Consider the following 13,464-nt stretch of genomic DNA (forward strand, 5'->3'; position numbering starts at 1 on the left):
ATTTATTGAACATTTTATAATCATTTGAATATTTAGTTTTCCTAGAAGAGCATATGTAAAATGAAATAGTACACTCCCTGGGTTAAACCACTACATACAGTAAAACTCAGATTTAACAGCGACCACCGCGTGTTTAAGTTACATCCCTGACAAAGACACCACATGTAGTATCTATTATAATATTTCAAACGAACTTTAATATCTTCCACAGATGTTTAGAGTAGGTCTGTTCTATGCATTGCTCACTGCACATAACTCTATTCACCATTCAGCTGCAAAGTGGTGGTTTACAGAAAGTGAAACCAACAAGGAAATGAGGTAATGAACACATCTATTACAATGTTAAACTGGAGCACACCACTGGAGAGTCTGTTTGGGACTGTTACACTATAAATACAGTCTTTTTCACTGTGCTAACCTCCAGGGGGCAGTCATTACATCTAGGGAGGAGAGATTAGCTGCTAAAGAGGGAGATTTAATTCATCCATATATTCAGGGGACACAGTTACAAAGGGAGTCTCTTCAGTACATTTCAGCACATCACCAAGCAGCCATTGCCACAATTAAAGGGCCATATTGTTGTTTCCTCTTCAAAAACATACCTGGAGCTGTGTTTTGTTTCTTTCAAATGTTTAACAAACAAATCCTGCATTTCTAGGAGTTATTTTCTCAAGCAGAAAAACACTCCATACACTTTCACTAGAATCATTTGGATAATGTCAGTCCTGGAATAGCTAAATAAAGGTCAACGGTAGCTGTTAACATGAAAACTATGTCTTCATTATATCATAAGGTGGAAAAGAGCATTTTGAGCTATGGAGATGAAGACAGAATAATCATAAAGAGTTACTTGTGTGACTGAATAAAACACAACTCCAGGTATGTTTTTGATATGGAAACAACTTTCGAACATGGCTTAAAGCTTACAATTTTGTGTAATATTGGACCTTTAAGTTATTTTATTGAGTGACATTCTAAGAGAAAAGGACATATAAATGAAACTGAGATCTCAAACCACAATAATAACTGATTAACAATAAAATCACATTTCAAAGCAAGATTCAAAGTAATATTTCAGCATTTTTTATTTTTGATTAGAAAGGTTTATAGTCCATTCACTTTTTATATCAACATCAACAAAGACACTCACGCATTTTTAGCACATTTTTGTTGAAGTAAATGTTTTGTTTTTGTTTTTTTTGTCAATAAACCTCACTACTTTGGACCACTACCTTTATAATACCTTAGGAGTAAGTAAAATTAATCTTACAATAATATGACAGAAGATTGGCAGAGTAAAAATCCAAACAAAAATATTCTAACTCCAAAACCTACCAGTACAGGCCTCGTCCAGCTCCCCTTTGCCGAACCACAGCTGTGACCCGTGAATGGTGCATGTGTGGAACTGCAGCCTGAAAACCGTGTCTCTGTCTGGAGTGTGCGCTCTGCGGTGATAGCACTTCACCTACAGGGGGCAGCAAAGGAGAGCAACAGAACATGTTAAACCCATTTATATGGTTGAAACTGTATTTATGGTTAAAATAACATGGTAATAACAGGTAGATTCACTGATTATCTGTGTATTAATCTTAAATAATGCACAACTGTGTAATTCTGTGTAAAGTCTTGTTGAAGTCCATAATAAAATATGTTGTTAATGGAGGTTTTTCAGTTTTTGTTATTGCTGACCATAGACTGTATAAAGAAGTGGTCACCCATAGTGCTCAGCTCCAGTCAAATGAAGCTCATGAGGCCAGCAGTTATAGAAGCAAATTTGGAGCCAAGTTCCATATTAGGAATAAACATTTATTTATGGACAAAACACTAGGATAATGTAGAGCGGTTTAATACAAACTTTTTAAGACCAAAATCAAGAGAGCCACTGCAGTAGTTCTAAAGAGAAGGGTGATAAATTTTCAGTGTAGATTTAAAGCTATGTCTATTTACATATACAGTCTATGTTACTGACAAATCATAAGACTAGTCAAATAAATTAATCTAAAAATCTTCATCTAATATTTTAAATGACTGATGTTTGAGTAAATGTCCTTGGATAACATAAATATTATTGTGTCCATGTGATGTGATCTGACCAGGATGTCTCCCTTCAGTAACAAAGCAGGCTCCACAGTCACACACAGCCTCCTGCCGCCAGTGCCGTGAAGGTTACTGCACAGACAAGAACGAACATCAAGATCAGATAAGCTTATGGTATGATAGAAGCCATTACAGGAACACAGTGACATACTTGATTGCGATTTCTACTGATTTTGGTTATCAAATGATTCTATATTACGCAAAACTTGACCCGTATGAACTTTAAGTCAGTCAAAAACATGTCTGGAGTTATGTTTTGTTTTATCATATGTTTGAGTAACACTTTATTATTAGTCTATCTACATGTCCAAAGCTCAAAATGCTTTATTCCACCTTGTGATGTCATATAGTGGTAGTTTTCAAGTTAACAACTACTTTTTACCTTTTGCTCACTGAAGATTGGCAATTTGAAAGCTGAAATGATCCAAATGATTCTAGGGAAGGTGTATGGAGTTTAAAACCACAGGAGCACTACCTGTATCACCACATGGCATCACAAAGTGGAACAGATTCTACTTGAGAGAAAAACTCAGCCTAAATATGCAAGGATTTTGTGTTAAACATCCATCAGTGAAACAAAGCATAACTCCAGGCATGTTTCTGAGGCATATCCAGGCATATTCTCTAGTGAATAAAGCTTTCATTGTATCATTCTTCTCCACCCATTCCTTGTAATTTAGACTATGGCGTAACCAAAACCCCATATCCTCTGGTGCATCCATCTTTGGAGAAAGGACTTACTAAATTCCTGAAGTGTAGACCAGCTGCATCGACTGGTAGATCTTCAGGAACGGGAAGTAACCTGGAGAGAAACAGGGACAGACATTGAGGGCATGTGAAGGAATGCGCTGACTGCCTCCGATCAGCAGATTAAAGATAAACAGAGAGATTGTGTGTGGGCGAAGGCACCAGGTCAGCTGTGAGACGAGAAGGTAAACATGCAGTCTTATACATATTTAACAGCCAAAAGAAAGGCACTTATTGTTTGTGTAGAGATTTCAGACTGACCTCCTTCTCCCTGGAAGTTGGGCAGACACGGGATGAGGACTTGGTGGAGGAAGAGAGGGCTGCTGTTCATCTTGATGGCTCCAGACAGAAGACCTCCAAAATAGTAAATGTATCTGATGGAACAAATCATAACATTAGTAAACATTGTAGGGTAGTGACTGAATTCATACTGAAAATACATATTCTCAATACTAAATTTGAGTACTTGTATTCTAGTAAAGCTAGTCTTTTGTTTAGTAGTATTCAGAATACAGTTTCCTAAATTAAAAGGAATACACAGTGGAACTTCATCATGCAACTTTACATTTTCAAAGCATTCTTCCAATCACTGTTAGTAAATAGTAATAGTAATTTTCTTAAGTTTTGTATGTTCCTTTAGGAGGTTGGATGATATCAAGTAAACATGACTAAAATCGTGGACTTTGATAAGAGATAAAGCAAAAACCTTCACATTTTTGAGCTTCCTGTTTATAGGAAACATTTTGAGTACTTTTCACGATTCAAAAGCTATAATATTTTCTTTAAAATTGTTTATTGCTATGCCTACAGCATGTTTTTATAACCCTGAAATCCATGGAAATACAGTAATGTTCCCCATGTAAAAGTAAAAAAAAAAAAAAAAAAAAAAAAAAAAAAGCCAGCAGCAACAAAATGAGTATAAATTCTTATCCTGTTTTTTTTTATTACTCATGTTTGCTGTTTATTTGGTTAATTGATTCTATATTTTCATAAACACAGTGCTATTGCTACAGTCTATAAAACTATCTATCTCTGGCAGATGGACCGGTGTTGGTTACCTCTGCTATAAGGGATTATGTAATATGCACAAACCTGTTTTGGGATGGCTGTAGTGAGGAGGACACCTTATCTTCACAGAACTTCCTCATGGCCAAAGTACTGAGCGCCTGGTCTGCCCTGTGAACCAAAACAAACACACACTTTTACAAAGCTCTTTCCACCATGGGACTTCCACCAGCCCCCTGTGTGTGTGTCTGTGTGTGTGTGTGTATCTGTGTGTACAGGGAGGATACAGCTGCTGTGTGACAGGAGGATAGACCAGAGGACCCAGCCCATCTAAATCTAAACAGAACTCTGTGTTGATAATGACAATAGGCACAAGATACTGTCCTGTTATTATCAAGTACATTCATATATTATAAGTTATCCTACTGCATCTTTACTCTACATCATAAGTGGGTTATTGAACATGGAGCTGGGCATCAAGAGGGCACTATTGACGGACATGCATTAACATTGATTTGTTTGGTAAGAGATAGATAATGGTGTTATATAATATTCTGTCTCCATCATTCTTCTGCCTCGCTCTCAGTGTACCATAAACCTGCACACAGTTACTTTAATCAAAATAATAATTCATTTTATTTATCAGCATCTTGAGCTGTTACAATCCACAACACAAGTTCTTACTGACGAATAATGGACAAAACTGTGGGCACCTGTCTTATGGTGATTTTGCACAATATATTATCATCTGTGAGGTGCAAATAAAAAAATAAATAAAAAGAGCAGTAGACTCACTTGTTTGGATGGTCATAAAAGCTGTCAAACATGTATTTACTGCACTGTGTAACATTTTTGGTGAAGGGTTTGGCATTTGCTTGTCTCTGCGGAGAGGTGAGTCTATGCACAATAAGAATACATTTTTTTCCAAAGTAACATAATTTCCGGACTATCAGTCGCTACTTTTTTCTCACACTTTGCACCCTGCGGTTAATAAAACGATGTGGCTAATGCATGGATGGATTCTTTGTTTGCCACTTTGTTCATTTATATATACTGGTTTGGCAACACAGCAGATACACGCAGCCTGAGTGCAGAAAGTGCCGCTGTCTGTGTGGTTCACACATGGATCTAGGGTTCATATGAAGTTGCTACACTAGGTAGCGATATTGTCACTGCACTGAAATAGTTTACCGCCGTGTGATATAATAAGTTATGATGCTAAATTAATATTAGTCAGGGGGATACGTCTTACCCGTATGTGTAAATGACGAGAAGAAACGTCTCAAACTTCAGTAGCCGAACATCCACTCATACCTGATTGATAGAACTAGCCCTGCCCCCAAGAGAGTCTGAAATCTGCTGAAATCCTCCAAGACACTGACATGATACAGACAAGACAGCAGCTCTTTCTGCAGGAGACATGCACAGTAGAGCGTGGGGAGATGGGGTGATGCACCGAGGAAGATGCTGTTTGATTGTGTTTTGAACAGTTATTTTGCGCTTAATACACACACTCCTCATGGAAAATACACAAAGAAATGCAGATGATGAAGCTTTTAAGCTGATGGCAATTGATGTGGCTGTGGAAGAAGGAAACAGAGCTGCTGCATGAGGGCTTGGCATCAATGAGTCAATGGTGAGATTTTGGCTGATGATGAACTGACTCAATGCACAAAGACGACAAAAGCTTTCAGACACAATAAAAGCAGACGGCCCGAACTTGAAACCGTTTTTAAAGATATGGACACCTATGGCTTATATTCAGATGCGGCCTATATATGTATAATTTTTACATTTTGTTAAAATTTAGTTGATGCGGCTTATATTCAGGTGTGCTCAGTAGTCCGGAAAATATGGTATTTTTAGAATAAGTAAATGTTTTGAGATATATAAGTTTAATGGGACATTCCCGTCAAACAGCAAAGCAATAACATCTCCATAGAGACAAGCACATCATGTGCCCACCACCAGGAAAGCTCCAAAGCGCACCTTTAAACCATCTGCAAACAAAACTTAGCTCTATGCACATATGGTCTTGAACACTCACCCAGCAGAGATCTTGCTGTAGTGCATGTAGGCAGCGATGATGACTCCAGTTTTACCTTTGTTACCCTGTTGGGAAAACATGAATCACAAAACGCTTATAAAAGACCATGAAATTGGCTTTGGTTTTCCCCTCAGGCGCTGCAGTTTAAGGAACACACTAATACGTGAAAGTTAATAGTTCTGTGGGCACATTAGGTTTCATTTTTTATTTTTATTATGCAATCACACAGTGCAGATAAACATGTGAGTGCATGGAGCAAATTAAGAAATTCCCTGTGGTGTTTTTCACTAAACTTCCTGACACATTCCTAAGACATTCCAGCCTCTGCTTCCCAATAGGATCCCAGTTAGCTCTTAGCAGGCTAGCACAAATTACTGCTTGTATTGCCCCTAATAGAGTCCCCATTCATGTTTATTCCTTTGCTATCCGCAGCTGGGAAACTACTGGTCGAGTTGGAATGTTTTAGAAGCCAAGTCCACCACAGAAGTCTGGTTTAGTATTTAAATCCCCCAACCCCTCAAAACAATAAATAATATGTCCACAAAAGAAATGAGAGCTGAGATGCAGTGTTTGATGGTTATAGTGTGACAGCATTTGGAAAAGCTAATGTTTTTATAACTTTGTAATCTGTGAGTTAAATGCATGAATAATAAAGCACATGCCTGCAGTTTTGGACTTGTTGCATAACTTAAGTTTTTGGCAGCAGTATGTTTTTGAATGCATTTTAAATGTTATGTTTTATGTTTAATCAAAACTGTAACCTCAAAACAATATTATATTATCTTTGCTTAGTTGGCTGAAGAGTTTTTCTTCCACATAATAAAATTATGAGTCCAAGTACAAGTACTGTATATTGTAAAAGCAGATCTGGGGTCAAAATGTGGCCATCGTGTGCTGTCTGCAAGTATTTTTATCATCCACAAACCAGGAAGTAACACTGGTACATTGTTAGCATGTTATTTTTTGTTAGTATTGGTGTGACAGTAAAACTCTGGCCTCTAAGTTGTGAGTTGTGACAAGTGCAGCCTCACTGGAACTCAGAGTTCCGTGAGAGAGAGAGAGAGGCCCCATCAGTTCAGGCTTTTAAAGTAAATCCCAAAAAGTGGCTAACTGAATCACAAAAATGTGAGCACTAAAAGTTTATTTTTGTTTATCTATTATGATCATGTAAAAGTGAATGGGTAAATAGTGTGAACTCTGACCTTGCAGTGCAGGACCACGACATGTTGGGGGTCAGAGGTCAGCCACATCTCCATGGCTTTACATATGGCACAGATCTTATCCAGAGGCGGAGCGTGCAGGTCGGGCCAGCCAAAGTCATGCACCTACAGGGAGACAAAAGAGAAGTTTGTATCTTTATTTACGATATTTACGGCGATAGTAGCTCAGTTGGTAGAGCATTTGCCCACTGATCTAAAGGTTAGCGGTTCGAATCCCACTCTCAACATAAACATCACAGGTTGAGCGGTCAGATCCACTGACCCACAGGTTGGCTGGTATGACTTCAGCTCCCACAGATGAATGCTGTCATTGTGTCCTTGGGCAAGACACTTAACCCACCTTGCCCACAGTGTCTGCATATAATGGTGTGTGAATGGGTGAGTGGTTCCTTGTTGTAAAGCGCTTTGAGTGCCTTGAAGGTGGAAAAGCGCTATAGAAAAATGTGACCATTTCTGTATCATTTTACAACATTATAATCATTGGACTTGAACTATGATTTAGTATACTTTTTGTGTATTTCGTATTTGCGTGTTTGTTTACACCTAAACTGAATCACACCAGACTGATATGTGCAGCATTCTGAATTGAGTTCCACATATTTAGCAATCTGGTAACAATGCCAATCTGTATGTTCTGGAAAAGTCCTCAAGTTTTAATGTGGGCCGAATGGTGAGGGAAAGTCCAGGGCCGTTTTTATTGTAATGTAATGTTTTAGAACAGAAGATGTACCTTTGGGTTGATGCGGCTGATATCATGGCGCCTTTCAGAGAGATTCAGCAACTACAAAAAAAATATAAGAAGATCATAAACATAGCAGAAAAAAACTGTATAAGCCAAGTTTAAATTACCTGCATAAATATTCACATTTTAACCACAATTTCCATTTTAACTCATATGGAGTCAGGATAGGGCCTTGTAAACCATAAACAATATTAATAAGACCAAAATATACTGTTGTAGAGAACACATCTAAATGGAAGATTTGACAGGGGCCAAACACAGAGTGACAGATTACAGTAAGAGCCACCCTTTGACTTTACTCATTCAGGGCGTGTCCAAAACCCCAAAAAACACCCTCTTATTGTGGCTCCATACTTCCATGTGGTTTCAATGCAACACAATTCCTCCTCTCACTTGTGCAACACATCTTTAAATAAACAGGAGCGCGTTGGGAAAGCTCCACTAATTACAGTTTGTCTGCTCTTACCAGGAACTTGTCCTGGTGTTTGGACTTCAACATAGCCGCCACCTCCTTCAGGTTCAGGCGGTACCGCTGCTCCTCCAGTTTTGGCGGGAAAACACCGAGATGATTCGCTCTGTGATGTACGTCAGGTCGAAATCATAGTGGCGTTCCATGACCCTCTCCATCACACGGTCCACGCTAAAGCTCCTACGCAGGGACCAATGAAGCGGAAGGGATCAGTGGATATAGGTCAGTCAAACACGCACAGTCACAGCATGATGGATAATGTTCAGAAGTTCAGTTCAAAGGTCCATATTACACAATTTTCTGATTTATGTTATAATGTTGTTTCCTCATCACAAACAGACCTGGAGTTGTGTTTTTATTTCATTCACACATGTTTAACACATAAATCCTGCATATTTAAGCTGACTTCTTCTCTCAAACTGAAAACACTCTGTCCCACCTTGTGATGTAATGTGGTAAAACAAGAAGTAGTCCACTGTGTTTTTAAACTCCATACACTTTTCTTAGAATCATGTGGATAATTTCAACCCTGGAGTTGCCAATTTCTGCTGAACAAAAGGTAAAAGGAGCCGATCACTTAAAACTACAGCCCCATGACATCACAATGTGGAACAGAGCATTTTGAGCTCTGGAGATGTAGACAGACTAATAATTAAGTGTTACTCAAACATGTATGAATAAAACAAAACACCACTCCTGGTATGTTTTTGACGAGGTAACAACATTATAGCATGGCTTAAAACTCACAAGAATCCATTTTGTGTAATATAAGACATTTAACAGAAAACAAAAACATTTATTTATTTTATGTATTTTATTCTTTTTAATACTGCTTTTACTTTGACTTTGTAGACTTAGACAAACTTCATTGAAATTATTTGGACACAGTAGCTCACACATCACCATATAATACTATAAAAACAGTGCAAAGATATGATGATAGCAGGACATAGGATTATACCTTATTTATTGATTTGATTATTATTATTAATATATTATTATTATTTTTGTCAGTTGTTTCTATTAGTTATTTTTATGCGAGTTCAATTTTACAGTGCTACGGGCAGCATTTTGAGTGTGCTATATAAATAAAGTTGGATTGGATTGGAGAAAAGTAATACTGAACAACTGTTTAGCCTCTGAGGAGTTTGTTTTGTATTAGTGGGGAAAAAGCATAACACTTTATAATAAGGCATATCTGCAAATCATTTGTAAATATTTTATTGTAAATGTTTACTAACCATTATTTCCAAGTAATTTCCCCTGTGGTCCAAAGTAAAGGAGAAATTCAATTCTGTGAACTGGACAAATGTTTTTTTTTCCTACCTGGATGACTGAGGGATTTTAGAAACATCTTGTGATCCAAGAAATTTCCCTTGTGGGTCAATGAAGTTTTTCTGTCTAAATCTAAGCATTAACTAATCATTTACTAAATAAACTAAAATTAACTCATCATCCTTACTAAAAGTCATTATTAATAAATGAGTAGATTTACATTTGTAAATTGCTTGTAGATGTTTCTAATTAAACATTTATGTTGTTAGTTGTAATAGTTGTAAGAGTATGAATTAGTAATGATACTTTCTGTCTTGTCCATATTTGTAAATGATTATTAAACACTTGTTAATGAGTAGATTTTGTTAAAGGGGCATTGTGTAACTTTTCCTGTCTGTCTAATGTTTTTCTCTGCGTCGATGTTATTACTTTGTCTGGAATGTTTCACAGTATGGTATTAAACCTTTCTATCTTCCTGGAGACCAAACCAGAGCAAGTTACAGGTCAGATTTAATTGAATAAATGTAACGTAGAGCTGTTTAATGTCATACTGTGAAACATTCCAGGCAGAGCAGTGACATATCCATAAAAACAAGCAGGTGTCAGACTGCCAAACAAAAAAGTAACAGAGTGCACCTGTAATGGTTAATAAACATTTGCAAATTTGTAGGTATACCTTATTATAAAGCATTACCAGAAAACACAAATAGATAAATAATAATAATAAAAGTTTGGATGTGCGTGACAAGTAGGTCAGATTATAAACGGGCTTGATCCGTCACATGGTCAGGTCTAAATCGGGTGGAAACAGCAAAAAAGTGATGACGTCAGACTGTGAGAACATTGGATTATAAACAGGAATAGGGCGGGATTTGCACTTTAAATGTTATTATATGAATGAATAATATATAAATATATTAGAGGTATAAGTGTGAGACTGAGGTGGCCTTTACCTCGGCAGGGTGTTCCTCTGTTTGGTGTAGGTCAGAGACTTGGTGGACCCCTGCAACAAAAACACAATGATGAAAAACTGCAGACTTTGTATTACATGTATAATGTTAGGAAATAATAGTGTTTCATACTGACATACTGTACATTGATTTTAGGTACATTTGACCGATTTGTCCTCTGTATTTGACCCCATTTGTCCTCTGTGTTTGACTCCATTGTCTTCTGGATTTGACCCTTTCCTCCTCTGCATCTGATCCTTTTGTCCTCTGCATTTGACCCATTTGTCATCTGCATTTGACCTGTTTGTCCCTTGTATTTGACCCTATCTTCCTCTGTATTTGACCCATTCATCTTCTGCATTTGAACCTTTTGTCCTCTACATTTCATCCTTTTGTCCTCTACATTTGACCCTTTTATCCTCTACATTTGACCCTTTTCTCCTCTGCATTTGACTCATTCATCCTCTGCATCTGACCCATTTGCCCTCTACATTTGATCCATTTGTCCTCTGCATGTGACCTTTTAGTCCTCTGAATTTGACCCATTTGTCCCGTGCATTTGACCCTTTTGTCCTCTGCATTTGACCCTTTTGTCCTCTGTATTTGACTCTTTTGTCCTCTGGATATGACCCATTTGTCCTCTGCATTTGACCTGTTGTTGTCTGCACTTGACCCTTTTGTTGTCTGCAGTTAACCCTTTCTTTCTCAGCATTTTACCTTTTTGTCTTCTGCATTTGACTCTTTTTTCCTCTGCATCTGACCCTTTTTGTCCTCTGCATTTGACCGTTTTATCCTCTGCATTTGATCCATGTGTGTGCCCGGAGACACTGCTCTAAGACTGCTCAAAAATACCATAAGTCCTTCTGTGAACAGGGGCGACTCTCCATAGATCTGAATTGTAATGTCGAGTAGTGCTGTAACTTGCTCTTCTCTATTGTGATGGGCAGACTTGATCTATACTTTGGAACATTCTAGACAAAGACATAACATTTCCATGGAGACAAACACTAAAAATGTTAATGCACCTTTAATAATCTAAAAACACTGCCTTATAATAGTTTATCATAATGTCTTTGTAGTCTCTCAGTAACTTTATTTATTTAATATTTTATTTAGTTTGGAATATGAAGTGAGGAAATATGTGATAAATTCTTCAGTCTTTACTATGTACACAGCTGAATGAAAACAGAACATAAAGACACATTGTTCAGAATGTGGTGCTCACCATGTGCTGGATTTGTCGAGATGGAGCTGTCCCTCTGCGCTGCTGCAGGAACAGAAAACATAGAAAAGGAAATCATGTTTAAAATAAATAAAACACAACATGTATGACAACAGGAAGTAACTTGAGACCAGTAGGTAAAAGGTGAGCCAGAGTGTGAGAGTTCAAAGGTTAAGAGGACCCAGAGGAAGAGCAGGAGTTAATTCAACAAACACTTTAAGAAGAAACATGGAGTCTTTCTATGGCAAAAGAAACATGTATGAACTCCAGGAGACAACCACAGCACAGGGCTCGGCTTTCTGGAACAATTCACCGGGAAGGAACCACACTGCTGTTTGGGAATCCACACTTTGGATAAACACAAGAGCTACATCCTAGTTCTCTTTCCTCGCTTCCTTCTCCTTGATTCCTTTCCTCAATCTTCCACTTTTCAGCTGTCAATCAAATGTGTCATTTTAAGCAGTGTCCCAAAGAAAACCAGGGAAGAAAGGAGTAAACATGAGGGAGTCTTCAGGAGGCAGACAGATAAAACAATCAAACTTTATTCGTCTCGCCTCCATGTGTCTCCTCTGTGGGTGGGTCTTCCTCATTATTTCATGTAGAATCGAGGCGAAGGATAGTCTGATTCATCAGCCGGTTTCACTTCATGGAAACCGTCTGATCTCGCACCATTAGGATTCATTCGCTCGATGGTTGGCGGGTACTTTTTTAAATTTAACCAATCACTGCTATTTGGTCGTGATGTATGTAATGCACCACTAATGGGGCTAACTTGTATATTAAACTTTTCCCAAATCCTGTAGGAAGAAGGGCAATAACATCTTTCCCTTGATAAAATTCACCAAACATTTTCTTTGTTCTGGCTTTACATCCATGATCTCGGGAATCGTTGCCAACACAGAATGTATGGCTTCATCTACAACCATCTCGACTGCTTTGTTTACTGTTGTGCTGTACCACAAAAGGGACCCAGTCATGGCTTCACACAATACAATTTCCGGGGTTCTTGCAAACCATGTAGTGTATTCCTATTCCTGACCTAGTCGCTGGAGAGAAATGAATTTGAGCGGAGGCACTAGGTGGCGCCAGCCTGGCTATTAGAAGGAAGTGAGGAAAGAGAAATGGAACACAGCCAAGGAAGTCTATCTGCTTTAGACAGTTGAGTCAATGTGGCTCACCATGTCACTGGATGGAGCAGGGATGCAAGCTGAGGTCACCTGTAACACACAACAAAAACATAAATAAATATGAACAGCATATAAAATATTTTTTGTGTACATAATGCTTTCTAGGCAGTAACAAAAATACTGCAAGTTGATTAGTACTGTCAGTGAGTGGGTGAAGTAGTATTACGTGCTATTTTAATGCCAAATAATTACACAAAACTGACTCTTGTGAGCGTTAAATTATAATGTTATCACCTTGTTTCTATGGATGTGTCATTGCTCTTCCTGGAATGTCCCACAGTATGACATTAAACAATCCTTCTATTAATTCAATTACAGGTGGTTTTACAGCTCAAGAATACCTAGAAATCTGACCCTGGCCTGTTTTGGTCTCCATGATGATAGAAAGGTTTAATACCATACTGTAAAACATTCCAGGAAAAGCAATAACATCTCCATGGAGAAAAGCACTACCAAAAAGTTACATAGTGGGCTTTTAAGTAACAAAACTGAGTACTTCTTCT

General features: G+C 37.9%; 1 protein-coding gene across 1 annotated transcript in view; it reads right to left on the reverse strand.

Annotated features, from left to right (window-relative positions):
* The window catches only part of tns2a (tensin 2a), an 84,599-nt gene that overhangs the window by 10,984 nt on the left and 60,151 nt on the right, over positions 1-13,464 (reverse strand). Inside the window, 13 exon segments of the mRNA XM_020922468.2 lie at positions 1,336-1,465; positions 2,094-2,169; positions 2,839-2,899; positions 3,106-3,218; positions 3,937-4,020; positions 5,897-5,961; positions 7,099-7,221; positions 7,847-7,897; positions 8,325-8,416; positions 8,419-8,507; positions 10,556-10,605; positions 11,778-11,819; positions 12,953-12,991. Of these exon segments, the coding sequence (XP_020778127.2) occupies positions 1,336-1,465; positions 2,094-2,169; positions 2,839-2,899; positions 3,106-3,218; positions 3,937-4,020; positions 5,897-5,961; positions 7,099-7,221; positions 7,847-7,897; positions 8,325-8,416; positions 8,419-8,507; positions 10,556-10,605; positions 11,778-11,819; positions 12,953-12,991 (1,015 nt within the window).

This window comes from Boleophthalmus pectinirostris, unplaced genomic scaffold (assembly GCF_026225935.1).
Source record: "Boleophthalmus pectinirostris isolate CB_2022bp ecotype Guang Dong unplaced genomic scaffold, ASM2622593v1 HiC_scaffold_8, whole genome shotgun sequence".
In the NCBI taxonomy this organism is placed as follows: domain Eukaryota; kingdom Metazoa; phylum Chordata; class Actinopteri; order Gobiiformes; family Gobiidae; genus Boleophthalmus; species Boleophthalmus pectinirostris.